General features: G+C 42.4%; 2 protein-coding genes across 6 annotated transcripts in view; both read right to left on the reverse strand.

Moving 5' to 3' along the window:
- LOC103386918 (stromal membrane-associated protein 1) overlaps positions 1-17,208 on the reverse strand; it is a 47,660-nt gene extending 30,452 nt beyond the window's left edge. For 2 of the 3 annotated variants that reach the window (XM_017037423.2, XM_017037421.2), the window contains exons 1-6: positions 16,813-17,208; positions 9,892-10,025; positions 8,945-9,030; positions 7,189-7,264; positions 3,928-3,993; positions 2,521-2,592 (exon numbers count right to left, since the gene is read on the reverse strand). In XM_017037423.2, coding sequence (XP_016892912.1) covers positions 2,521-2,592; positions 3,928-3,993; positions 7,189-7,264; positions 8,945-9,030; positions 9,892-10,025; positions 16,813-16,930 — 552 coding nt within the window. In that variant the 5' untranslated portion in view covers positions 16,931-17,208. The remainder of the gene's footprint in view (positions 1-2,520; positions 2,593-3,927; positions 3,994-7,188; positions 7,265-8,944; positions 9,031-9,891; positions 10,026-16,812) is intronic. The other variant, XM_017037422.2, reaches the window with a different exon arrangement.
- Positions 17,209-17,660: 452 nt separating this feature from the next.
- The window catches only part of slc1a4 (solute carrier family 1 member 4), an 11,262-nt gene continuing 1,198 nt past the window's right edge, over positions 17,661-27,724 (reverse strand). Inside the window, exons 2-9 of one of the 3 annotated variants that reach the window (XM_025060833.1) lie at positions 27,069-27,698; positions 23,883-23,925; positions 22,729-22,797; positions 22,234-22,400; positions 21,913-22,146; positions 21,056-21,250; positions 20,828-20,962; positions 17,661-19,779 (exon numbers count right to left, since the gene is read on the reverse strand). In XM_025060833.1, the coding sequence (XP_024916601.1) occupies positions 19,536-19,779; positions 20,828-20,962; positions 21,056-21,250; positions 21,913-22,146; positions 22,234-22,400; positions 22,729-22,797; positions 23,883-23,925; positions 27,069-27,613 (1,632 nt within the window). In that variant the 5' untranslated portion in view covers positions 27,614-27,698 and the 3' untranslated portion in view covers positions 17,661-19,535. Of the gene's footprint in view, positions 19,780-20,827; positions 20,963-21,055; positions 21,251-21,912; positions 22,147-22,233; positions 22,401-22,728; positions 22,798-23,882; positions 23,926-27,068; positions 27,716-27,724 lie in introns of those variants that run through there. The other 2 variants (XM_008321351.3, XM_025060834.1) reach the window with 2 other exon arrangements.

A 27,724-nucleotide genomic window follows, 5' to 3' on the forward strand; every position in this document is an offset into this window, starting at 1 on the left:
GCTGAATGGACTTTATGAAATGTTTTTTAAAGTTCCCCGCAAATCAGACCGGAATCGATGAAAAAAAAAAAAACCAATATACAAACAAAAGTCCAAATTTCACACCACCAGAGCTTCAGTAAAACCCCCGGCTGTAGAGACGCCACAGCTCGGTCATGTGACCTGAACAACAATGAGTGGAGTGAACAGACGAACAACAAGCAGCAGTAAAGTCTTCAAACTGAGGGGAGAATAAATTTCCATTTGTTTAAGATGTTGATGCAAATGTCCTCTTATCTGGACGCCACCCACATGTTGAGCATGTAAAACCAATGAAGGCAACAACTGTCAGTTGTCTGGTATGGCAGCCATGTTGTCGAGGGATGCAACAACTCCACAAGCTGGGTTTAGTTTAGCTTAGTGGATAAAGAGTAAAGTAAAAAAAAAATAGAATCATGTGGATAGTTTTCAGCAGAGGTAGAAAAAAACAAACCCAAAATCGCTTGTAATCGACAGACCTGGCAACCCCTGCCAGGCAGGCACTGTATGTTTAAAGAGAAAAGAAAACAACAAGAGATTTCCATATCTTCCGACTCTCTCTCACACACACACACACCTTATTGGATCAGGATGGAAAGTGTTTTTGAGCGGAGCAGAGTCGTGACTTTTTGTTCTAAAGATTCCAGAGATTCTGGAGGTCCAGGAGCAGACGGAGGTCCAGGAGCAGACGGAGGTCAGGTCACAGATGTTGATGCCTGAGTGTGGAGCCACGCGTGGATACATTTCACTCTCAGCTGATGCACACTTGCCCACAGCCTACATTCCTCCCCCCAGCGGACCATCTCACGTGCACACGCCTGCACGTGCACACGCACACATTATTCCCTCACTGCTCCACAGGCCATGGAAAAACTGAATACTCCATTTACTAACCATGACCTAGAAACACTGCCGTTCACTCCATCGCTGCTCAAATCAAACCTCACTCCTGTGTTACCAACACCGCACTAATACTTTATATATAATTTAGTCTGAAAAAAATAAAATAAAAACTCTTTTTTTAACAGCAAAATATCAACAGCATTCTGACGATGTTTGCTACGGAATATATTTGATATATTTACTGTAGCTAAAAGAAACAGTTCATAAAATGGTAAAATAATAGGACTGTTAGTTGTACGACTACACACTCACACACACGTTGTTCTGAACACGTACACTAACGTCAAGAAAAAGCACTCCAGCCGCCTGAGTCATCGACTTTAAATTGTCTTTCATTTATTTGTTCTTCTTCACATCTGTCTTTAGCCGAGATGATGTTTACGACATCGGGCCGTTCCCTCTGCTGCAGAGAGCAACAACGCAGGGTATTTGAAAAAAATATTCTGTCATCCATTATTACTCTCTGCAAATATTTATTCTCTTGCGACATAAAAAAAACAAACCTAGAAGACAAATGGCTTCTAGGTTTTTTAGTAGACAGCATTTGCAAAAAAATAAATAAATCAAGGAAACAATAATACAAATAATTAAATCGTGTCCTCGTGTCCATTAGACTGATTGTGTTTGTGGAGTCGCCGCTCATTTCGCGTGTTTTGGTGTGAACGAGTTTAGAGAAGGTAAAAAGATTTCTACGTGTTCAAGAAGCTCAAGGTGTAATATTTTACACAGGAAGTAGAATCTAATGGGAAATTCTAGGAAAACTGGGAAAAAATGATGAAATAATACCAGTTAAAGTTTGGTTAGAAACTTAGTCAAAGTTAAACTTTCAGTTTGGATCAAACTAATATTTGATTGACTCTGCGTGTGTTTGTGTCCCAGTGCATGAATTTGGAAATGTCACTCACACAGCAGAGCAAAAAGTTTCAGCACCTGAACATGAACAACATGAATGTTCATGAGCAGTTTCCCCCCCAGGATCCAGCGCCCCCCGCTGCACAGAGGTGGAGCAGCACAACCTTCTCTGTTGTCACAAACTATGCATCCAGAACAGCCCAGTCTCACACACACACATTAAACACAGGCAGCGCTCCTTCCACCGCGTCATTATTCGGGCCGTAAAGTAAACCGAGGTGGAGCCACGATGACTGCACTGCATATAAATAAATGAATAAATAAAAAAATAAAATGACCGCTAAAAACCAAACCCAGAATATTTTACTCCATAACTGTCAACATTACAGTCAAGGTTATGCGTTTAGTTAAGATCCAACCAAATCAGCACCAAGGACAGATCCCGACTTACTCTAGAGTGGGGTGTCAGACATATGGCCTGTGGGCCAAAACAGGCCCACAAGGGGCTTCAATCCAGCCCACCTGAAGAACACTTCCTGTTTGTGATGTTTTGTCAAATTATATTTCATTAAATATGAATATTTTCTAATATAATTTCACTTATTTGCATAAAAACAAAAGGTGATGATCCATGAACCACAGCCGTGCTCTAAAGAGTATATTTCATGAACTTGTCTTGGTTTTTTCTTCTTGTCCTTCTTTTCCACACATCTCATCCATCCATCCATCTCATCCATCCATTTGTACCTTTGCGTTGTTGTTTCTCTCCACTTTATCAGCTTCCTTCTTCTTCTCCTCTTTTTTCTTCTCACGCTCCCTCTGTGAAGGAAACAAAGATGCAACGGTGTTTTCAGATGTGTTCGACACAAACTATGTTAAGAACTACTGTTTGTTATTTTCACACTGAGACCCACTAGAGGGCACTCTAGCAGGCTGGTGCAACTTATACACTGGAGTTGGGTTTTTTTGTTTGTTTTTGTTTGTTTTTTTGCATTTTTTGGTTGGTGCCACTTATAGACCAGAATAGATGGTACAGCTTTTCTTTTTCTTCCAGGACCATCTAAATAAATAGACACCTGAAAATCACACCTGTGACCGACTTGTTCCACCACTGTGATCAACATCAACTGACCATATAAGTTGACATTAAAGTGGGGCAGAGAAAAGTCTCAATGGTAAAGATTAGCTATGGATTAGCTGTAGCGCAGCCACAATGAGATCTCAGTCTCTAATGTGATTTTAATGCGTTCACAATGCAGATTTAATGTAATGAACATGATGAGGACACAGTGAGTCGATGCAGCTTCTCAGGTTAATGGCTCACTGTTGTTCTGCTATATGTAAATGAGCCCGTGCTGATGCCAACTGCTGACGAGCTAAAGCTAATGTCAGGATCGCAACCAAACACGCAGAGAGAGATGGGCTTTAGCTGTGAACAGGAAGCCTGAAACTCCTCCTCCATTGTCTCCGTGCATCTGTGTAAATACTTTATTTGCGCTCGCTCTGCTCAGAGACGCTCAGTATGCAACGCTGCTTATTTCTCCTGAGATCGACGTAAACGCTTGTCATCAATATTTGGAATGACAGGAATTAGAATGAAGCATTGAGAGCATCGTCTATTATTAGACACCAGACACTCACTCTCACTGATGGCCGCTGCCAAAAACAAACAAAAAAAGAAAGAAAATTCATTTAGGACTCATTCATTTAGGAAAAAAAAGCCTGAGCTAATAAAATCTTCATCTCCATAAATCTACAGTATCTTTGAGGAAAATGTCCCATTCCAAAGTCCATAGAGAAAACCAGTGATTTAACATCACAGGCCAACAGAGCTGTTGATTCACTGCTGCTGTCACTGGTTCCTTCAAACACAGTGAAAGTGTTTTGTTTTTTTTTAGTGAGGAAAATATTTTGTTTGGTTTCATCTGAGTCTTGTTCACTGCACATGGAAGGCCTCGTGGATCAGTAGATCACCGGTATCTAACAGCTAAAAACAGTGGTTTTTTCTGTGCATTTCAGTCACGGTGACCTGTGCCACAACCATGAATGGATGGATGGTGAACTTTGACCTGGTCAGGTATGTGTGTGTGTGTATTTGTTGAATATCTTTTATCTAGAAAAGAATAGCCGTGATATTTGACAAGAAATCCTCACCTCTGATTTGTTCTTGTCAGCCTGGGACGATGGTGAAGTGGACGAAGGAGCGGCTTCAGACTTCTGCTAAGAGACAGATAAACAGTTTGACACTTTGACACAAAGACAATATAACAATTAGGATTTTAGAGAATAAAAAATACTAGGTCCCTACTTCACTGATACACAAAAATGACTTTTTCAACCAATGAGATTTTTTAAGCAGGTCAGCTATTAATAAACATACATATGTAAATATATGTGATTATATATGTATATATGGTGCTCAAATGAATTAAAATAGAATAAAATATAATCATAACAACACACATACAATAACGTTGGTTAAAGCAGCTTTAAAGAAATGTTTTTCCTCAAAGACAGGAAACAGAAGATCCTTCACCCAAAAATAGTTACATCAAGGGCAACTGGACGAAGGAGGTTTTTTTTTTAAGACTTTTCACCTCTCATCCAAGAGGCTTCTTCAACTATTTTTGGATTAAATGACCTGGATGACTGAGCACCTACACTCACTCACTCGCCGTCTCTTCTTTAGTCAAACCTAAAATATTCCTGTTGATGCTCAGGTGCCTTTTCTACAGTTGGACGAACACAGACTGTTCCACAAAGCAGACAGTAAAAAAAATATTAATAATGAAATCCTAACCAGTAATTACTGTCACTTTCAATCTGTTTACAACCCAGTTCATCCAAATCCTCTCTCACAGACTGTTCTGTCAGCTGGTTCAGAAAAAACGAGCAGCATCATTTTAAAGATTCAACTAAACAACTCTGACAATACTGATTTTCAAATGTTGTTTTCCTCACTTAGAAATGCTCTAAAATATCCTGAACATCCTTCAGACATGGACTGTTGTGAACAGAGGCCAGCAGAGCGATGACATCACTCCCTCGCCCTCTCTCTCTCTCTCTCTCTCCATCACCACCTCAGGCTGGAAACCAACACTGACGGTGTCTCTCAGAGGCCAGAACACAAAAAAACATTTTCTCTGTTCTTCATCTTTCTACACTTCCATCTCTCTCTACCGCCGCCGCCGCCGGGGCATCAAACGGCCGCTGCCCGCTCTGGTTGCCCCGTGGTGGTGAGAGAAGCGCAGCACAGAAGGGAATCTGCAGAGTTTTCTTTCTTCCCTGATTATTTTGTTGATGTCTTTAAAAGGTTTCCTTTCTGCCCCTCTTTAGAAAAACTCTCCCTCCTCCGACTCTGATGTCGGCCAAGTTGTCGACAGGAAAGCAGAAGAGCACAGATGGACCGATGATAAAGATAAAGAGAGGAAGGAGAGGAGGCTGGGGGTGAGAAAGGGGGGATGATAAAGAGTGGAGGGACGACAAGCTGAACGGTCGGAGAGGAGAGGGTGAAAGAAACACAGACAGACGTAGAGGTTTGATGGTTGAGCTGATAATTACATGGTGTGAAAACCAACGACAGATGATTTTCACTCTTCAAAAAAAATAAAAAATCATCCCTGGTGTATTTATAACGGGCAAAAATAAAGGCATGACAATTTATAATTACAACAGATTTGATTCTACAACTTTTAAAGTAAATAAATGTAAAAAATATATATAAATCCAAATATTCCTCTATTTATCTAAATGGGACTAATTAACGATGTGACCCACATGGGATGCCAGGCCTAAAAAAAAAAGAGCTTTACTATTAAATAATAAAAAAAATTCTTTCAACAGTCGACACACACACGTAGTCATTTACACACACTGCAGTGAGAAAAACACCATCTACAATAGGCTACATCTTCAGGCTTCACCGCCAGGACTAACCAATCACAGGGCAGTGAGTGAGTCCATCACTATTGAGATGACAGAATAGTCAAATTATACTGTTGAATGTTTGTCAGGATTAACTGTGATTGGTCAGTTTTTATCAGTTATTTTAATTATTTGACAGCGTGAAAAAAACGAAACAAAATCACTTTCTGATGTCCAGTTGCCGCAGCAGTTGCTGCTGTTGCTGTTGCTGCTGCTTTTGCTGCTGCTGCTACAGGACACCCAGAGAGGACGTCCCTGTGACTAACGCAGCCAAATGAGGCTGGGAACGAGTGCAGCCGTCGTCCTCCGGGGGGCGACTGTGACATTTTTAGGCCAATCACTGGGCTCATCCTCACAGAGATGTGTCACCATGTCCCGCTGTTTCCTGTACAACCGGAGTAATCTGCAGTCCATAAAGAACCCACAAACACAAATACTCACTGCTGACACGAGCGATGAGCTGAGGCAGCACGCAGGACGGAAATAAAGACGAGGAACTCCGGCAGAGTTCCTGCACCGCAGCACACGTCGCTGCATTTTCATTTGATTCTGTCCAGATTCTATTACATGTCATTGTTATATTTTGGGGGTTTTTTTTCCTGCACAAACTGAAGAAACTAGAAGATTCTAACCTACTGACCAAACGAGACTTAACTTACTTGACATTTGAAATTTCACAGAATGGGAAACAACAAGAACAACTTCACAAACAGAGGAAATAATTAGAAAAAATTATAATAAAATAAAAAATTATTTCCAGATTTTTATAAGACACACTTTTTTTCATCTTTTGGCTGAGTTTGCGACTTATACTCAGGTTCGACTTATATATTAAAATATATAATTTAACATGTTTCACATTTTCACTCTGACAGCCACTAGAGGGCACTAGTGCGACTTTTATTCTTGAGCGACTTAGTCCATAAAATACGGTAAGATGAAATCTAAATGATCAATAAGTCGGCGGCGTCTCCACGTTGTTTATCGACACCACTCTGATCCTGATCAAACACTCCTCTGCAGTGAATATATAACATTTAACAAATCTCATTCCAACACAAACTCGTACACAAACAACAGCTCAGGTTGACTGAAGCCCACCTCCTCACCCTCCTCCTCCTCCTCACCCTCCTCCCCCCTCTTCCTCCCGCCTCCATCTGCACCAAACAGCTTAAAAGTGATAATGAGTTGTTTTTAATAATTAATTTGCATATAAAAGCCCAACAGTGAGTGTGGGAGATGGAAACAGATCCCAGATCAGAGTCTGACTGCTGGCAACGCTTCAGAGGAAGAAAAAAAAAAACACAGAGAGGGAGCGAGGGAATGGAAGAAGAAGAAATTAAAGGAGAGGAGCTTGAAAGACGCCAAGATGAAGATGAAGACGAAGATGAAGTGAGAAACTACATGAACAAAATGTGTTTCTTTAAATTCAACTGTACGTGTTTGTTCAGCAGTACAGAATACTACAAACAAAAATAAATAAATACTCACCGCTGGTGTATTCAGAGCCTTCTCGTCCAGGTACTTTTTCCTCTCGTACTTGTCCCTGATGAAGACCTCCACGGCTCTGAAGACAGGAGTCAAGGACCAGAACACTGGATTTAAGTGTCCACTAGGGGGTGTGTATTGGCAAGAATCCCGTGTTACAATACTTTTAAAATACAGGGGCAACAATAAAATGTATTTAATTTTTTTTTTTAATTTAATTCTAATCAATGTAATTGTAATCAAAGTGTGATCCTAGTCTCAACAGCAGGTTAGTAACACGGGAACAGAGGGATCTACATTTGGAATCACTAGAGCAGACTAGTGGTCAAAGGTTTAATTGCAACAACAAACAATGAACCAATGTCATTAATATCTACATCTTCAAGATACAGTACAGTAGAATATCAATACAATATGGTGAAACAAAATATTGTATTGATAATTTCTTACACCCCTAGTGGCCACACATGGAATATGCACAGTGTTTGCATTTAATAGTCTTCAAACCTTCAACCTGGGAGTTTAAACACAGACCGTGTATAAGGAAAGGACAGAGCCATCTGTTGGCTGCGGAGCAGAAGTGCTGCACTACTTTTGGGACATAAATAAATGATTACATAAATAGATCTTTGTGCAGTAACTTTGTGTTGACTTTACTGTTTTGCGGTCTCGTAGTTAGCCTCAGGTTTAATCCCGGAGCTCGACGTACGACCTTCAGAAGTCGACGTCTGAACCACAAACACGTGCATGTGTGAGTGACAGCTCTGTGACTCAGTGGTGCAAAGTCAGGGGGTGTAAACACACACACACACACCTCCATCCCACTCCAGGCTCTACGTTAACGCTAATCCCAAATCTCTTATCTCCACATTTCAGCAGCAGCTGCTCTTCTCACATCAACCAGAAAAGACTTAGAAGATTGAAACTGGATGACAACCAGCACATGTCCCGTCCTGGTCCAGATACAGCTGTGACTGAAGCGGCTAACGCTAGAGTTAGCCCGCACTGACTCGTCCGACGGTTCCTGGAAGGAAAGTTTTTCCTTCCAGGAACGACTGTGTCACCTTATTTGGACGTCAGGGTTTTGAAACTCAAGGATGTACTAACATGTACTGCAGTAAAACTCTGACTTGAAACATCTGGATTAAAACTGTGATATTAACAGTAGCCGCTGCGCTAATCCTCCCTCCCTGTTATCTGCTGTTCTCAGCTAGCTGCTCTGCTGCTGCCGCGTCGACTAATGGACTTCAAAAGAGTGTGGGATGATGATGACCACACACACACACACACACAGATGATGATGACCACACACACACACGCCTGTCAGATAACAGATCAGGAATTAAACAGCATTTTAAACTGGGGATTATTTATTTCAGTCGTCTGTTGGTGGAAATAAGAACATATGCTGCTGATGTTAATCACACAGATGTCTCCTCTCCCCTCACCTCCTCCTCTCAGGGACAAAACAGCCCCAGCAGTAGAAAGACTCCTGGACCACAGTGTAAGGTGACACTTTAACAAAGCGGAGCTGTCACTCCTTATTATTATTTCACTGCAAGGGCTTATGGGTACGAAGAGTAGTTTGAAGATGAGTGAATCATGTTCAACATTGAACTGGAACTGAGTTCTGAGTTCGTGACGAGATGGAAAAAATCTCGTCATGAAAATGACAATAAACTGTGAAACATTTATGTAAATAAAAAGTTGAACCTTGACTGAACAGAGAGATTCTTTTCATTTATTCTTATAAGGATACTGGTCCGTCTGCGGCCGCCTGAAGGTCTCTGGTAGATGGGCCTCGTACACCCGTCTGGCCCGGCTGTTGCCCATGTCCACCATACTCTGCAGAGGACAAGTGGACAGAGACGGACGAGTGGTCACCAGAGGAGTGGACGCTGAAAACGCTCTTAAGAACCTGTCACAGGAGGCACCTTCTCCCATTCATCGCATTAGCATTTCACTTCATTTAACTCCCCCCCACCCCCGACTCTGGTGTGTGCACGCCCTCCACGTGCACTGAGTGAAAGACACACTGTCCCTCTGTGTGTGTGTGTGTGCGGAGGCTAAATTAAGAGGAGGGAGACGAATGGATGGCTGATGGGAGAGGTGGAGGAGAAGGAGTCGGAATAATCAGCCATCCCCAATTAATTAGTCATTCAAAACAGTGATTAACATTCCGACTGAGACCTCTACCTCTCACAGTCAGCTGATGAATCGGCTCCTCGGTGGACACACACACACACACACACACACAGAGCCAACAACAGGATGATTAAATAACAGTCTGTCAGCTCCTCATTTACCTGAAAAGAGCTGGAAGTTGTTTTTGTTTTTAAGTTTTTGGGTTTTTTTAAAGTCAGCACTTTGTTCAAAGTTTGCTTTAAAAATATATCCGTCCGACTCTTTCTTCATGATGAGGTCAAACAGAGGGCAATTCTCCAAATAGCCACACACTGAGAGTGAGGGAATATAATATGTGAGGCCTGCCAGGCTCTGCTACGCCACCTTTTGATCACAGTAAAATCATATTCTAAGAATTTCCTGAAAAGGTCTTCAAAACTAAAAGTTTCTCAAAAATGACTTTGCCTTAAAATATTTAGCTATGTCCATTTTTGTGGTTAAAATTCAGAATCCTCTACTGATAATATCCTGAAAAGGTCTGAGTGTGTGTGTGTGTGTGTGTGTGTGTGTGTGTTGAATCACCTGGATCTGCTCATGTGTCCACTGGTCCAGATTGACAGATTTGACCCTGGAGATGTGGACGCCCAGGTTGCGGTGAATGCCTGCACAGCGGATACAGATGAAGACCCCAAGATTCCAGGACGCCCACCGCGGTCCTGAAGAAAAAGAATAAATAAATAAATAAATAAAACTGCATTTGTTTTAATGTTTGTTAAAAGTCATACAAACGGCATGAGTTTTAATGTTTGTTAAAAGTCATACAACACAACAGCAGTGAAACAGGCTGTGAATGTAACTGTGAAAACTCTCAGATCAGAACACGACGACGTCCTAACGGTCGGTGATCGCTCTGTTGACACTGGACCAGATGAAACCACGCGGTGAGAAAACGCACGTTTCCACCAGGTCGACTTTAAAACACACTTCTGTGAAGTCTGAAACCTCTCCGGCTGTGCCAGGTCTCCATGGAGATAAACAGGAGGTGGTGCTGGAATGACAGTCAAATCATTCTAATGGACTGGTGGCTACGGTCCTTCAGCACCGTCTCTGGCTCCGTCCTCGTTCAGACCCGGAGGCTAACGATCCGTCAATTTGACGACTAAAAGCGGCTTTGAGTGCAAAAAAAAAAAAAAAGTGCAGGCGATCGGATTTTCATGGATCCAATGGATGTGATGGTGGTAAGACAGGAGAGCAGAGGAGGGGCGGGGGGACGANAGCATCAACCTGTTTATGCAGCGGCTCTAATGCACTGCAGGGCCCACAGAGGTGTTAAAGCGGAGGCGACCGAGGCGTAAGTGTAGCGGTTAGCACGCCTGCCTCGGAAACATAGAGAAGAGAGTCCTGGGTTCGATTCCCGGAGCTTGATAACATTACCCATCAATCTGTAAATGGCTTTGGATAAAAGCGTCTGCATCGAGGCCGTGTGTTTCTTCACACCATAACAGCATCAACTTTTTAGTCAGAGATCAAGTTCACGACATTGTTTGTCCACGAAAAACTGAGCTTCACTGAAAAAATCCTTTATTTCAGAGCCGAGGTTCGACCCATTTCTTTATGTAACGAACAAATAATTTATTTTAGAAGCGAGTTTCGACCCATTTCTTTATGTAACGAACAAATAGAGTAAAACGAGGCCAATTCTTGGATCATGTTCTCACATTTATGGTTTTCCCTCTTAATAAATGTTCTTCATTGAAGTGTGGACCAAATTAGACGAGTTAGATGAGTTCTCTCTCTCTCTCTCTCTTCTGGGACCTTCAACCCATTTAGTTAATATAAAAAAAAACACACATACACACACATACACACACTCAGTGTTGTACTCATATTTGAGAGTAGACTTTACTGGGATTTGGAAGTACAAAATACGCATTTACCCCTCCTTCCCTCCCTCACTGGCAACCTTCAAATATCAAATTTAAATTACAGAAATTGTAATGTTCTCAGAGAGAGTAAGAGACACAGGCGCAGAGAGAGAGAGAGAGAGAGAGAGAGAGAGAGAGAGACTCATTGAAAACACTAGTGCCAGTTGGTAGACCGCTGACCTGATTAGCGTTAAATGAGGTGCTCCAACTCTGCTTTTCTCACTGGCACACACACACACACACACACAGACACACACACACACAGAGACACACACACACACAGTTCCATGCCAGTATTCTTCACATCATCTTGCTGAGTACACACAAAAAACTCACACGCATGAGAATGTGAGCATGGCTGCACAGATTATGCAGAAATGTCAGTATACAGAAACCTTCACTGCACACTCTCACACTTATACACACACACACACACACACACACAGACACACACACACACACACAACAATCTAAATCTATTATAAAAGTGCGAGCCAACACTCAGCTGCTGCTGAAGGAGTCAGGAAGTCAGTCATCAAGCTGTGAGCAGCAGTGGCTCATCGGCTGCTGCAGTGGTCCTACACCCAGAGGGTTGGGGGTTTGATTCCAGTCCAGGTGGCTGGTCAAAGCGGTGGTCATAAGGACTGTACACATACAGACCGTCCACCACTTCAACAAAACCCAAACGGACCTCCTGGACGAAGGTTCTGAGGGAAAGGTTTGTTTGGATTCAGTTTGCGTTGCAGGTGACGTGCACACACTCTGAGGTAAACAGAGCTGTTTCACACACACACACACACAATCTAAATCTCACACCCTGGAGTTTTGATGAGTGACAGTGAACTTCCCAACTGGGAGGAAAGAGGGAGGCAGGTAGCCGAGCATGAAATTAAAGCTCCAACTGTCAACGTGAGGAGGTGTGTGTGTGTGTGTGTGTGTGTCTCGGATCAATCTGTGAGATCTGGAGTTAAGTTCTAAAACATGGGCTCCAGGATGTTTTCACTGTGATTTCCCCACAGCGTGTTCATTTTAGCACCAAGAAAACCTGACTGAGAGTTCACCGTCTCACACGGTCGTAAAGGTTGTCCTACACCTGGAGGGACGTGGGTTTGAGTCAAAATTCAAAATGGCTTTATACGTACAGACCATTGACATAATGTTGGAGTGTAATTAAAAGTCTTCAAAATGTACAAAAACTAAGATTGTAGAAAAGAAAAAGGAAAAACAAAAAAACAGCAACACAGCAGGGAGACTACCTGCTAGCTTGCTAACAGCAAACCAGCCAACACAGCAGTCATTTGATTGGCTCAGTCAGGCAGAGTTTGAACAGGGTTTTAACCTTTGAATTATACTGGAACTGTTACAAATTCCCTGATTTACGTGACTCACACTATCTTTACAACAAGAAACTGTCACGTCAGCACGTGAGGATAAATGCACTGAAAGCACAAGGATAAGAACGTGTTTCTACGCCTCTGGTTTGGGCCTATTTTAACCACCTCTGGACAAAGCAAATCAAGGACAAAAAATAAATAAAGAACTTAAGAATTTCCCGACGTGAGTCCTCCCGTGAGCTTATTCAATCGATATTTATTAGCGAAAACAAAATGTCTAGCCGAGTCCGTGCTCTCCTCGGGGACGGAGAAAAGAGACACAAAGTTTTTAAGCTTTTCAAGGAGAAAAAGGGAAAGTGTGCAGCCCCTTTAATCATGCCTGACTGGACCAATACAATCCTGCAGGACTACTAACACTGCAGCCTTTATCTGTTCTGAGCCCCCGCACCACAGACATCTCCCTGCACTAACGTCACAACCACCAGTCTTTTCATTCCGACTGTTTCACCTCAGGGTTTTTTGCCAATCTGTCAGACAGAAGCACTTCTTTTTTTTTTTTTTCTACAAATGTCTTCTTATCAAAGAAGACTTTAAAGTCTGTTCAGCTGCATGAAAGCATTTTGATTATGCCACATTTTATCTCGAATTTAGGGAAGAACCACTGATGTCACAGCAGGAGGAATGGCACGGGCCACAATTCCTGGGTTGTTTTTTTTTTTTTTTTTTGCCCCAATGGCTCATTAATATTGGGCAAAACACATCACCCTTTGTTTACCAAATGAATCAAGGCCATTAAAAAAAACACTCAATGTTAGTCAAAGTCATACAGTTTTCTTAAAGTAGATTCCCAGAAAACAAAACAGGAAAATAAAAGACCGGACAAAACGTAAACGTTGGGCGTGATACGTTTACGTCTATTGTCTATTCAACACTAACGCTACAGTGACCCAAATCAAAAACAAGCTAGTTTTTAATCCTAACGGCCGAAGAAAGATAAATTAATAAATTATTTAGTAATTAAAGTGGCTAAGAAATTTTAAAAAAAACATAAATAACACCTAGCTACTCGAGTTAGCCTCTGTAGCTTGAATTAGCAACGGCTAATAAAATGTGTACAAAAAGTATAGTAGCTATTTTTAATTAGTCCAAAGGCAGCAAAATGCGAACACTACATTACCTTCACTCCTCAGCCGCCTTAAAATGACCGTTGGATAATGACAATAATTGGCTAGGATTGACTTGGAAAACTATCAAATTAGCAAACGTGTCACGGGAGCCAGGTCCCCCGTGATTGGCTCAGGAGTTGATGAAGAATGAACCAGTCATCCACTACTTCCGCTTTTTAGCGAGACACCCTTTAAGCTAATAAAGCGTTTTTCAATCTATGCAACATAAGCCTGTATTAGGGTCTATGTGAATGTCTTATTAGCAGCGCAGCTCATATATTTATAACTGGATTCTGCTTTGAAAACTATTATGTCATTTAAATACAACTTCCTCTAAACAAACCCTGTAAATGTTGCTAAACACTGAAGAAAAGACGATCGTTAGAAACTGCCAGGACACTAAGGGGAGAGAAGAAGTGCAGTGTTGCCCCCTGCTGGTCTATTAGTGCTTAGGAGGAGGAGGAGGAAGAGGAGTTTATTTCACGATAAATGGTTAGAGTCAAGAGAAAAATTAAGCGAGGATACGGCTCCATCTACTGGTGAGAGATGACAACGGAAGTGCAAAATGTGATTACTATGAATTGGAAGAAAAATCGCTATTTTCGTGCTGACTTTTTATATATTGAATTTATACATTTTATATTTTTTCCCATTATTTCCAGCCTACAGTTTTCTTCGTCACTCCTGAACTACTACATTTTCAGTCCTTTATTTTTGCTTACATAACTATTTGACAATTCATTCATATTTTACTATTTTTTAGTATTCATATTACGAACTTGTTGCCATTTTTTGGTCTCGGTAGACATCTTAGCTACCTATATTTGTTACGTGGCAAAGCTAAAGCTAGTCTGGCATTTTTCAACATCATGGCTATTGTTGCTGTATATAGACAACTTTACTGTACATACAAGCCAAATTTGTAGCTCTTTTTTTGTGGCAACCCCCCTTAATAAAACACTCCCGTCTTTACAGCCGATATAAAGAGGTCCTTAAATGCAGCCCATCCATCATGTACTATCACACTTCCTTTTACTCCGCAGAAACAAATGAACGTGTCGACGGGTGCCACGAACACAGTGAGGTCATGAAGCTGAGTCAATTAATCAATATATTCTCCTGCAGCTTATCTACAATAACTAGGCCATTTATCAGTAATTTATTTAATCATTAGCCGTACTACTGTCGTCAGCCAGTTATGAAGATGGATGACATAGAACAACAGCAGCTAACCATTAACTGCCTGCATTCAGAAAAGCACATTTATGTGTAACGTATGGCCTGTAATCGCAGCAGGGTCAGTGATTATACTAGAAAAAAAAAGTCCTCTACAGGTAACATGAACACACACGCACACACAGACACACGCACGCACACACAATAGGAATGTAGGTCAATGTGAGTGTGGAATTACAGTCTAAGGTTAGTCACCGCCACACTGCAGTGGACAAAGTGGGACAAACAGTGTCACAGAATCCCTAAATGTGTTATCGAACACTGCTAACACACCTAAAGGGGGCGATCTATGCAGGTGTAATGAGGTAAGGAAGTAGGATTATGTCAGGTTAGGAGGTAGGAAGGTGAGACGTGACTTGGTTGGTAGGAGGAGTAGGTGACGCTAAGACAAAAAAGGAAAAGAGTGCAGTGAGGAAAGGTAAGGTAAGGGAAAAAGGAAAAGAGGAGTGCAGTGAGGAAAGGTAAGGTAAGGTCAAATAAAGAGGTCAGGAGGTCGGAGGAAGGAAGGTTACAACGGGAAATAATGATGGACAGTGAGGTAGGATAATTTTTAGTGTATTTTTCTTTAAATACTGAAATTCACCCCCCTCTACTCCCCCCATTCAGGAGAAACTGGAGGAAGTGTCAGGTGATGGAGGCGAGGGAATTCTGGTTTCACAGATAACAGCTGTCAGATGGCAGCACAGACACCACGATGACGCATTCTACGTCAAATTGACGTCACTGATGCCTAGAGACGTTCAAATTCCATTCAGAAAATCTGGAATTTCTATACTCGTCTGCACACATGCACAAATATCGGTCTCAGTATCTGGAAAAAAAAACTTCAAAACCACAACAGTGTCGTTGATTATAATGGCATTATAATCTGCAGCAGTCCTTTGGGTTGACTGGATGATTTATTTTTTAAATGTTCAGCTTATATTATGAGGTACTGTCGTGGGTTGTGCCGAATAGTGAGATTATTTATTTTAACCGTAGGACAACATTTTCTGTAAACTGTATTTCAAAGAAGCACGAGGGAAAGCTACATATCCACGTTTTTTAAATGGAGTTTGGTGGGTGAGGGCATCACGCCTGGTTTGAGATGTGGCTGTTACAGCAGCAACACAATCTGTCACGCTGACGCGTCTGTAGGTGCGAATGTTACCGCTAAACGTAACACACACCTTTAATTTAATGATGTATACAAGGGACGTGTACGTTTTCCGCTCATAAATAATCCAGTCAAGGACACGATATCCATACCGTCAAGTTAAAGCCATTTTTTACTATCACACACCGGATATAAGAACCGTCGATTTGAAAATAAATATCACAAACACATTTAGAAGTTGAAAACCGTTAGTACAAAAAGACTGGAAAATGTCTTTCACAGTGTCATCGCTATATGTATATAAAAATAAGCTTTAAATTACCTATATTTCCGTGTCTGTCCTTCTGTAATGAGATAAATATATAACTATAACATTACTCATTTGTATAACATATCGCGTCTACAGTTCTCTAATATTATTTTTTTTATATTGGAAAAAGTTTAATAATTTCCTACAGTATTTCCTGGCATGTGTTTTATTTTGAAAAGCAACGTCGGAAATGGTCCCGATTTTGTTGCTGCCTGGACAAATCATCAGTCATTGCTTATTCATTGTTTGTTTATATCTGTCACCTTAGCGCGTTTACACCCGTGTACATTTCTGAAGCATCATATCAATGAGAATTATTATGATATAGTAGAAATCTGGTTCAGACCGGTTTGTGAGTTTATGTACAGACATTATCGACTTCAGTCAGAATAGCATTCAGAGAAACTTCTCGGTGTGTGTGTGTGTGTATGTTTACCTTTGGCCTCACAGTCGGCACAGTATTTATTATCTTCTTCCCTCAGCATTTTGGACAGAATGGCCTGATGCTGCTCGTTCTGTTTCTGAGCTTTTTCTCTCTCCGACCGCGTCGTCATCTCGACACACTTTACCCCCAGTCAGTCTCCCGTGTGTCCGAATCGAAGCGATGATTGACGATGACAAACCCACGGAACCGTCCAGAGTCTGTGTTACTGAGCGTGGCAGTGAGACGTGAACATCCCCGTGGAGCTAACGTCTGTATCCCGTTAGCTTCCAATCTGCTAACGGAATGCTAACACGGATCGAACGGGAGCATCACTCATGATGCGTTCAAGACTGTCGGAATTTTACCAACTGTGTGTGTGTGGCCCGAGTATTTATATCTGTGGGGACATTTTTGTAAAATGTTTTATCTTTTATATAGTTTACTGGTAATTAGATGACAGAGCTAACAAGTTGTTACCGATTTAATAAGGAACCCAGGTTCGATCACTGGCAGCAAATAATAAAATAAATTAACCATTTTATCCATGAAAAAAAATTATTTATTGGTTGACAGAGTGCAGAGCTAGAAGAGATAGAAGTGTTAGGACACAGTGACATGGCACGGGTAAGGTAAAAAAAGAAGAAGTAACCTTACCTCCCAGAGGAACTGTTAAAAGTACAAATGATACAAAATAGTTAAAACAATCACAATAAATTAATATCAAATATATATATATAAACACGTATGCCACACAACACATTGTATGTAATTGCACAGGATTGAACCAAATAAAGTGAACAAAACCTACGTGTTCCACTCAGTTTAAGGTTAAAATAGTAGTGGTTAGTTTAAAAAAAAAGAAAAGGCTCATGTCGCAAATGTCCAGGCATTCAAGCTGAAGCTCTGAGAGATGCACCACGATCAACATCTAAAGCCTGGTCGTCACATCACGATGAGCAGCAAGTCATCAACACAGGTTCAACTCAGTGAAAACTAATGATCAAATAAATACAATACAGCATTCAAGAACTAAGAGACACAAACGCCCCAAGGTGCAACCACGTTCACGTTTCCTTTTCCACTTTTTTGACATTAATAACTCTCTCCACTAGAGGGCAGCAGAGGCCCCTTTAATAAACTGAAGTCTTAGAACGTGGATCCAAAGAAAGATAGTGACAACATAAACTTATTGTTAAAGTTTTTTCACAGATTATAATTAAAAATGCATTACATTTTTACACACACATATTTTTGTAATAACTCCATTTAGTGTCAATGTTTATGTTAATATATAAAAAAAGTCCATTGAAAATAGTATCAAGACTGAGACCAAGACACTGAGGGACTGAAATTAAGAACCATGTGAAAACAAGGCCAGTGGCATAAATCACTACGATTGTAATTTTTTTTTTTTAAGGAGACGTTTGTGTTAACTACGAAATTATTTGACAAGGCTGAACCAAAGTTAGTTGTAGTAATTAAGCTAGTTAGCAAAATAAAACAAAGCTAACAAATCCTATGGCCTATCTGGTGCACAAATGCTAATTTAGCAAGCGACTAGAAATCGAGAGTGTAGGTGTTATTGGCACGCAGACTTTTTTTAGACTTTTGAGTTAAGAAACCACAGTGAGATTCACCGTTTGGTTATTTGGTTTTTTTTTTAAACACAATTCTCTTTTGAGAAGCAGAGCACCAGGATAACAACAGGGCTTTGGAGTACTGTGATAAACAGGAGGTCCCGCAAGACCATAATGACTAAGCACGTGTAGATGTAGTAAGTGTATTGAAAATGTATTTGGTCCTGTGTTTACTAAACCGTCGGGTTTGGTAAACAGTAAACAGACGGGGGCAAAAACAGTCGCAAGGATGAACTGGTGCGTTGACGATCCGACAGACAACGACTTGTTGAAATTTAGTTCCACTCATGTGTCTCACCAACTTGTACTGAGACACAAAGTACCAAATACTGATGTATCAAAAAGTATTTTTGAGAAAATGTAGCAATAATTGTTGTAACTATTGCACATGTCGTCTATTTTAGCAAGACCGAGTCTGTTAAAGGGGCAGCACGTCGACAGACCTGGTTCCAAGGTCGCAGGACTTGATTTGAAGACAAGTCAAACTCCAACCTGAAGGATAAATGTTTGACATCACTGTGAGGCCTGAGCTCAGACTGAAAACAACTTTATGGACCGTGACAGATCCCACTGCTGTTGAACTTTTACAGGACAGTTATGGCTCCACCAAACATTCCGGTTCTTTCCAGAACATGTAATTAAGCGCAACCTGTCGTGGATACTTTGACCGTTCAGATTTAGCAAAAATACTTCATATTTTTGGGGGGTTTAGATTAAAAAAAAGGTTAGGAAAAAAATGCACTTTAAACTGCTCCAACTGTACGACATGTTGACAACGTGCATCTCCGTGGACACAAACAAAACAACGGTTTATGGGAATGTTTAAGATGATTTAAAAACATATTTAAATCATGGGGGCGCTCTACTTTAATTGTAAATTCAATGCTATTTTAGTGTTAACGTCCTAATTAGCTTATTGTGACCTCTTGTGGACAGTAGCAGCAAATGCCCCGTCGCTGTCACTATGGCACTTCTTCATCCTCACAAACAAAACCATTAGTTTAGGCTTTTTTTTCGACTCTGAGTGAGACATTTGTCCAGGCAACGACAATATCAAAGGTGACAGGACCAGGAAGAAGGATCTAGATCTTTCCCAGTTCACAGGACAGACTCGATATCCTCTGGTGTGCCTTCCCCCTCCTTTAGTTGATGAAGAACCAGCGGCGAGGTCTCCTGGCCCTCGCGGGTGTTGGCCACCGCCTCCACCCTCACCTCAGCCAGCTCTTCCTCCAGATGCTGATGCAGCTGCTGCTGTTTCTTCATCTCCTTCTGGTTGATGTGGTGGAGGATTCCTGCGCCCAGAGCGTCGCCCTCCACGTTGACCACAGTGGTGGTTCGATCCCTGTGGGAACACAATTTCCTCTGGTTTTGTAAAAGCACAGATTTAAGTGTGAACTACAGTAAATCATATACCAGATCCAACCTCTAAGAAGACGTCGTTCATGTCTTTGTGTCTTTTCGCCTTTTAGTGAGTGAAACATTGTTCACATTCAAAAAATCTTAATTCACTTAATTTACGATTCCGACAAGTTTGACCCCAAACACACCATACAATCCTCGTTTATTAAAATTGATTAATAAATAAAATGAGCTGCAATGCTGCCATCTAGTGCCTTTGACTTTCACATAAAGTAATTTTTCCTCAAAACTACACACATCATTTTGGTGAAACCCAGGCATGCAAAAAAAAAAAATCAATAACTTTGGTTTCGTTTCAGGCAGCCTCAGGTGAAAACCCTGAAACTTTTTCACAGCTGTTGCTCTGATTATCCAACACAAAGTGTGGGAACTTTCCTCAAAACCTCCCAGATTCTCCCACCAGTCGTGGCAGAACGCAGCAGGAGGAGGTTTGGAAAGATCTGGCCAATGACTGAGGGGTAAACGTCTGCCCCCTGCTGACTGACTCCAGGACTAACAGCCACAGCGGTGACTTCCTCCGATGCTCCCGCTGCTGAGAACGGCTCTTGTTCACTCCGTGCTAACAGTCGAACACACACCCAGATATCATGACCGGTTCATTTGGAGCTGCTGCGTTTTCTGTTTCACGTCAGTGTTATTTACAATAACAGACCACGGTGTTGGTTTTCACCCCGGAGGCGACTCACGTAGGTTGTTATGAAAATATTTTTATCTTCTTAAGTTCACGTACGGTTTTTGTTTCTAGGGATGTCCCATATTAACTCTTCACCGATATCCGATACGCCAACATTGTCCAAACACCTTATTTCTGATTCCGATATCAACTGATACTGACAATGTTATCGGTCATTCCTATTTGTTTCTCTTTTATATCAAATTCAAACAGAATCTTTGGTGTTTTATGGTTTTCATTTCACATTCTGCTCTAAATGGATCTCAGTATAATCATAAATATAATTTTTTTTACTCACACAATCCAGTCCACAGCCAACATGAGGGACAGGTCGTTGGTCGGCAGGCCGATGGCCTCCAGGATGATGGCGATGGTGATGATTCCTCCTGCGGGGATTCCTGCCGCTCCGACACTGGACGCTGTAGCGGTCACTCTGGAGGACGTTGACAAATGAGCGCAAAATGAGACAAAAACAAAAAATGAACAGGCAGACGGTCCAAACCCTGCATCGACTTCAGGGACTCACAGGACGGTGAAGATCTGTCCAGCGTTCAGCTCCACGTTGTTGAGTTGGGCGATGAAGATGGCCGCGATGCACTGGAAGATGGCGGCGCCGTCCATGTTGACGGTGGCGCCGATGGGGAGGATGAAGCGGCTGATGCGTTTGTCCACGCCGTTGTTCTCTTCAATGCATTTCATCATGGACGGAAGAGTTGCTGAGCTGGAGAGGAAGAAAGAGAAGAATTCAACAAGAATTCAATCACGGCTCCTCCTACTGGTGGATGAGTGTACTGCAGAACCAAAACAATTCTCTGCTACAAAGTGAGTAAAACTTTTTGTTCATATTCTTCTGCAGTACTGAATACTGCAGTACTGACTACAGTTTTTTTAATCATCATCAGCAGGATGTCTCTTAGACAGACTACTAGCCATTGATTGGTCCACAGGGAACTGCTGACCAGTCAGGGTGGAGTGTGGTGTCCCCTGCTGATGCAGCTACCACTCACTCTGCCGGGAACTCAACAACCTGTTGGCATTCTCTTTTTAAACCCTGTTGCTCTATTAGACTTCCAGAACTTTCCATTAAAGAGTCTGGAACCCAAGCACTGCTGCCAACTCCTGGTCATGACAAGTCAGTACAACATTCCTTCTTAAAAAAAAAGAAAAAATTGAATTTTTTTTTTCCTTAAAGTGGTTAGTGTTTTATCTCAAATCCAAAACCATCGAGTCATATTTCAGATGTGATGATGCTCCCTGGATTATTTTTGGAACATTCTGAGAAGTTCCCAGTCTAAACTTGCGTCCCACATTTGCTGTGGACAGTGCTCTGGTGTAATCCACCGGGTCACTGACCCTAGGACACTGACGTGGCAGGTGTTGTACCTGGAGCAGGTGGCGAAGGCCGTGGTGAACGGTGTGATGAGTCCCGACAGGAAACTGAAAGGATTTTTTCGAGTGAAGCCGAAGTAGATGAGAGGCAGGACGATGCCCCCGTGGATAATGTGACCCAGGATGGAGGCGAAGATGTACTTCCCCAGACTAGTGACCAGGAGAACCACGTCCTCCATCTCCACGATCTTACTGCCCACCAGGAACATGATCCCAAAGGGTATGTACCTGAGGAACCAGACGGAGAACAACAAGGTTTCGGGGGAGGGGTTCAACGTAAACCATAGGACAACAGGAGACCGCGGCTCTACTCACCACATGATCCAGGACACCAGCACCATGGTGGCCTCGTTGAAAGCGCTGAAGAAGCGAATGAGTTCCTCTCCCTCTGCTCCGAGCTTCTTCAGGGCCACGCCAAAAACCATGGAGAACAGTACCAGACCCAGGATGTTCATGCCGTCACCTTCGGTACCGTAGGGAACCTGAATCACACAGTCACAGCTGAACTTGGACCGAGGGTGTCAAACATAAGGCCCACAGGCCAAATATGGCCCACTAGGAGGTTGCATTCATTTGTTTGTGAACTTGATGTGATATCGAACCGATAACGGTCAAAAAGTCAGGATCGAACATTGAAAAAAAAAATCAACCACAGTCTGTCCCGCCCCCTCCATGAACCAAAGCCCAAATGTTCAACTGTTGTGGTGCGTTTAATGTCATAAATCTGTCCAATCAGATTGTGACCTTTTCCAGCTGACACTGGTCCTGGGTTAGAAAACTGTGTGTGTGTGTGTGTGTGTGTGTGTGTACCCTTTGATAGAGGGTGGTCCAGTTGTTGTTGTTGTTCCCCACAGCAACCATCTTGTAGTCCGTGGCGTACTGAAACACAACAGGACATCAACAGCACCGTCAGTCAAGACTTGAATTAAACACGTCAAACACAAGAGGACGTTGACTGTTTAAGACGTCTCCTGGTGAACAGGGCTGGGGTTTTAGGGGCGGAGACTAATTTTATTTTAGTTCTAATTTTAAAACTGTCCTTGGAGACAGATGTGTTTTGTGAAGTTTGCTTCTTTAAACTGAATTGATTTGGCATGAAATGACGTTCTGAAAAGTTTGTGTGGTTTTACATTTTTGAATTTGAAAAATCTGGTCCAATCACAATGTCACACGTCTGGAAAAACCTACGTGTCTCTAAAACATGTCCAAGCAGAACTGACTCTGAGGTTTTTTTTTTTATCTAGGTCCACGTGGAGCTGCTTGTCATTTTGGGTAAATCCATCCCCCTCACTCTGCTTTCACGGTTTAATCCAGATCTGGATGCAGTCCACAGGGGCTGTCCCACTGTATGGACGGCCCAGTTGGATGGTTGGGAGGCTGGGATGCTGAACCCAACGAACTGGCTGCACTTTGTAACTCCACTTAATCTCCGCGGCGTGAGAAGTCAACATTTCCACTGGGTTTATTATTACCAGGCAAACTGACGGCCATTGGTTAGAAATGTTTGCCTTGATGTGTGTCTTCACGTGCATCTGCACGGACGGAACGTATCCCCAAATATTGAACTTTCCCTGCTTTTTTTTTTTACTTTTTTTCAGCAGGCTGAGGGCGGGATCATAATTCCAGGAAGTGCAGCGCGTTGTGTTCAAAAGCAACGAGGCGAGGTGGGTTGCTAGGCTGAGGAGAATGGAATGGTCTCGCCATGGTAACGGCTGGTAAAGGACGGGGTAAAGAGGCATTTGGGGCGAACAGTGGAGAGCGGCCGGTGTCTTTTGTGAGCACCTCCTCATTAAGAAGCTCTCGGAGCGGCCTCCACTAAATAAACCTACAGTGGCATCTCTGCGGCCGAGGAAATAAATTCTAATGAACAGTACACATGACTGTTAGCCATAAAACAACGTGGAGCGGTGAAAGAGTAGGGAGCGTGCGGTGCGGTGCGGTGGCGGGAAATCAGGTGCACTCACCGAACGGAAGGCTGCGGCCACCAGGTTAGCAGGAAATAAATTCCTAATTAAAGAAGAGAAACAGATCGATTAGAACTGCAAACGGCCCCGCTGCTGTGTGTGTGTGGGGGTGGTGGTGAGGGGGTGAGGGGGTGAGGGCTTCTCACTATTGTTCGGTTGCTGCCCCTTTGTAAATTGTTCAGCGACACCTATTGAGCAGAGGTGGTATGACAGGAGGCCAATAACCCTAACCTCTGTCATGCCTCTGTATGTGACGCAGCCACCCTTTCTTCTTACAGTAGATGCTGTGGTCCCCCCCCCCACACACACCCCTACCAAACTGTCCTTAAGGGCAGTTTGATAAATATATCACTGACAAAGTGAAACCAGTAAAACACATGTTTACTTTCCCTCCGAGGTTCAAACCCCGGGTCATCATTAACGAGGCGGAACATTCATTTGGAGCATTTATTCTGTGTTTTACGGTCCACTGCGTACAATTAGTCACCGATTCAGTTTGTCTGCAGTTAATAAAACCTTTGTTGTTTTTGTACCAATTTACTCACTGCTTTAAACATTAACAAAAAAAAAACCAAAACACAAAAACACAGACACCAGTCAGAGGCTACAGGTTAGCCAAACTGTTAGCCAAAAATATAAAGTAACCTAACACATAAGGTTGGTAATGGATTACTAACTGTTAGCCAAGAAATAGTGAACATTAAATGAAAATGCAAAAAAAAAAATTGCATAAAAAAACAAACTTAATGCAAATTTAACGTTTTCGAATGCCAAGAAGTAGTGAAAAAAATTGTTTAAAATAATCTTATAATATATAATATGGCTATTTTAGACAAAAATTCTTTTTTTTCCAGACTCAGACTGTTTTTATCTTTTTTTCCCTCAAAATTCTGTCTGTTTTTTTTATCACTTTAATCACTTTAACTGGAGGAAGGACGACCGGTCCAGATCAGTGTCAACAACTGACACAAAAAGGAAAAAAACACCCGTCTCACAATTCCACACCACTAAATGAGCTGGAAACTTGTGACATTCCTGTTGTGAGGCGATTATTTCTAACCACTGAGCCACCGTGCGGTCAGTGACAGGAGCATCGCTGAGCATTTCAACACTAAGGTCAAATAGAGTGTTGTGTCGCAGCATTGAAATAAAAAAAATATTTTGGATTTAGTTCCCCGACCCCACCTCACCCCAGAACAAAGCAAACAAAATTAATCAGGTGAGAGAATGTTTTGTCTTTAGTCTTTCCGGTGAACATTCAAAGCCGCTGAGCTACTAATCCGTTACACCAACGCGTTCTCCGATTCTGTGTTGGCCCAGGGTTTATCTCCACGACTGACGACACATGATCATCACAAACTTGTCTATTTGTTAATACCACTGGAGTCAACGTGTTCTGAGCGAAGAAAAACAGACTGGGCTCAAAGACTGGGCTCAGGTTTGTTCCCAGGGTCAGACAGCAGCCACGGAGACTTAGGAACGTTGTCAAATGTTTGGTTTTTTTTCAGACCAGAGTAAAAATGCCGCACGAGTAAAAAAAAAAAACCAAACCACTGACAGGTAAACATGTAATCACACTTTTCTTTTGTTTTTCTTTGTTTTCCCAGGACCTGAACTGAGAATAACTGTTGTTTGAACTGTGTTTTTTTGGACATTTTTATCCCATTTAGAGGAAAATAGAAGGTAACCAGTCCAAAGGTAATGTCAGTTTTCTAATAATCACATGACAGAGATGAGTGTCTGGATTAGCCCCCCCCCCTGGAGCCCTGGAGCTGAGTCACGGTTTTCTCACACAGCCTCTTGGTGAAGGTCAGGTCAAGATGTTCATTTAAAACATGGTTCCAACCTGTGAGAAATAAACTCTTCTCCTCCAGCTGTGACTCTGATAAGAGGGAATGTGACTGTTTCAGCAGAGTGTGCTCACTTTGTATGGGGTGTCACAGCTGCTGCTGCTGCTGCTGCCGCCATTGCTGCTGTGGTTTTCCGCCTCCACACCTTGTGGCTCAAACTACACTCCAATTCCCCGGCCCACGTGAGACCTGATTCTTAGGACTCTTCTGTCTGTGTGGGTCACTGACGGCCAGGACGTTGAAAACAACTTCAACCCTTTCTAGGTGTTTTTTTTGTAAATATTTTGGTTTGTACTTTTACATGAAAATGTTTCATGTTAACAACAGTTCTCAGGACCTTGTTGCACCGCTGTAGTACCGATGCAACTCAAAAAACACAAAAACACAAAAAGCAAGGACTCCTTCAGCAGCTCCTTCAGCCTTGCCCCCGTCTCCGTGCTGAGCTCGGGGGCTGATGTAGTCGGATGATTCACATTTAGTATAAATACCATCTTTTTAAGCCACTTCTTTGAAAGTGTTTCATCATTATTTATCATCAAGTAAGGTATAAGTTACTTCAAATAACCAAAGGCTTCACGCAGCTGTAAAAGTTCTGGATTAGAATTTACACTGACTAAAGACTGCACATGTGCCCCTAGTGGCTGCCTGGACCAAGTACCAGTCGGAGAGCCTCATTTAAACCAGTCATCGTATGAGGTCTGAACACTAACAATCATTCACACTAGGGGTGTATATTATATATAAGAATTATATTATATATAAGAATCTGGCGATATGATACCTGATATGATATATTTTGCGATACTATCGGTACAACGATATATTGAGGGCAAAAAGAAAGAAAAGAAAAAGAAAATGAACCAACAACAGGACTATTTGACTGGGAATTGGTGATAAAAAATCAATAAGTTCTACAGATTATCGATATGGGATCTTGAAACACAATATTGCGATAAATCAGTGTATCAGTATTTTCTTACACCCCTAATTCACACTAACATTCAGGACAAAAGATCTGGGCAAGAAAATCTGGGCTGACTCCATTTTCATGTTTATTCTACTGCAGGTTTTTCCAGGTGAAAACTTGTGTGAACTCTGACTAAAAGTCTATAAAGAAACTTGTTGGAATTTAGACGCCTGACTCACTCACTCTGCGGGTTTTTATCCGATTAGCTAAAAAATAAAGCGTATTTGCACGATCTTATTTAATCTTATTATATTTAATCCATTTAAACTTCATTGTAGCTCTTGATAAGTTTGACTCAGTGGTAAAATGATTTTAAAATGCTGTCAGTTTGGGGGTGGGGGGGTGATGAGGGAGGGTACACATACATACCTGGCCAAGTCCAAAAAGGAGTCCACGGGTTCTTTGTTACTGGAGACGCTCTCCAGTCCCAGACTGTTGGAGTTCAGGCCCCCAGCCCCCACACCGGGTTTGATGATGAAAGCCAGGGCCACCCCGATACTGGAGGCGATCAGAGTGGTCACCAGAAAGTAGGCGACAGCGATGCCCCCCAGTTTGCCCAGGGAGCGGGTGTCCAAGCTGGCAGCCCCGGAGATGAGGCTGCAGACCACCAGCGGCAGGATGATCATCTTCAGCATCCTCAGCAGCATCTCTCCGGGGAAGGCGAAGTAAGTCATCTGCGCCTTGGTCAGGTCCATGTTCCGGACCAGCATGCCCAGCCCGACGCCCACCAGCACGCCGGACACGGTCATGATGACCAGCAGGTTCTTCTTCAGGCAGTCCAGCGCCTTCTCCATGCACCTGCTCCTCATCTTCTCCTGCGCGCTCTTCTCCTCCTCCACCATGTGCTCCGTGGACGCCGTGGAGGCTGTGGAGTTGGTCACGGTGTGTCCGTTGATCTCACTGGTTTTCTCCATGTCTGAGTGTTGGGAGCAGCGTGGAGGTGTGTGTGGGTGTGTGTGGAGTGAAGAGGCTGAGACCGGCTTCACCGTGGAGATGAAACTGCTGCTGCTGCTGCTGCTGGTGCT

The sequence above is a fragment of the Cynoglossus semilaevis genome, chromosome 12 (assembly GCF_000523025.1).
Source record: "Cynoglossus semilaevis isolate Cse_v1.0 chromosome 12, Cse_v1.0, whole genome shotgun sequence".
In the NCBI taxonomy this organism is placed as follows: domain Eukaryota; kingdom Metazoa; phylum Chordata; class Actinopteri; order Pleuronectiformes; family Cynoglossidae; genus Cynoglossus; species Cynoglossus semilaevis.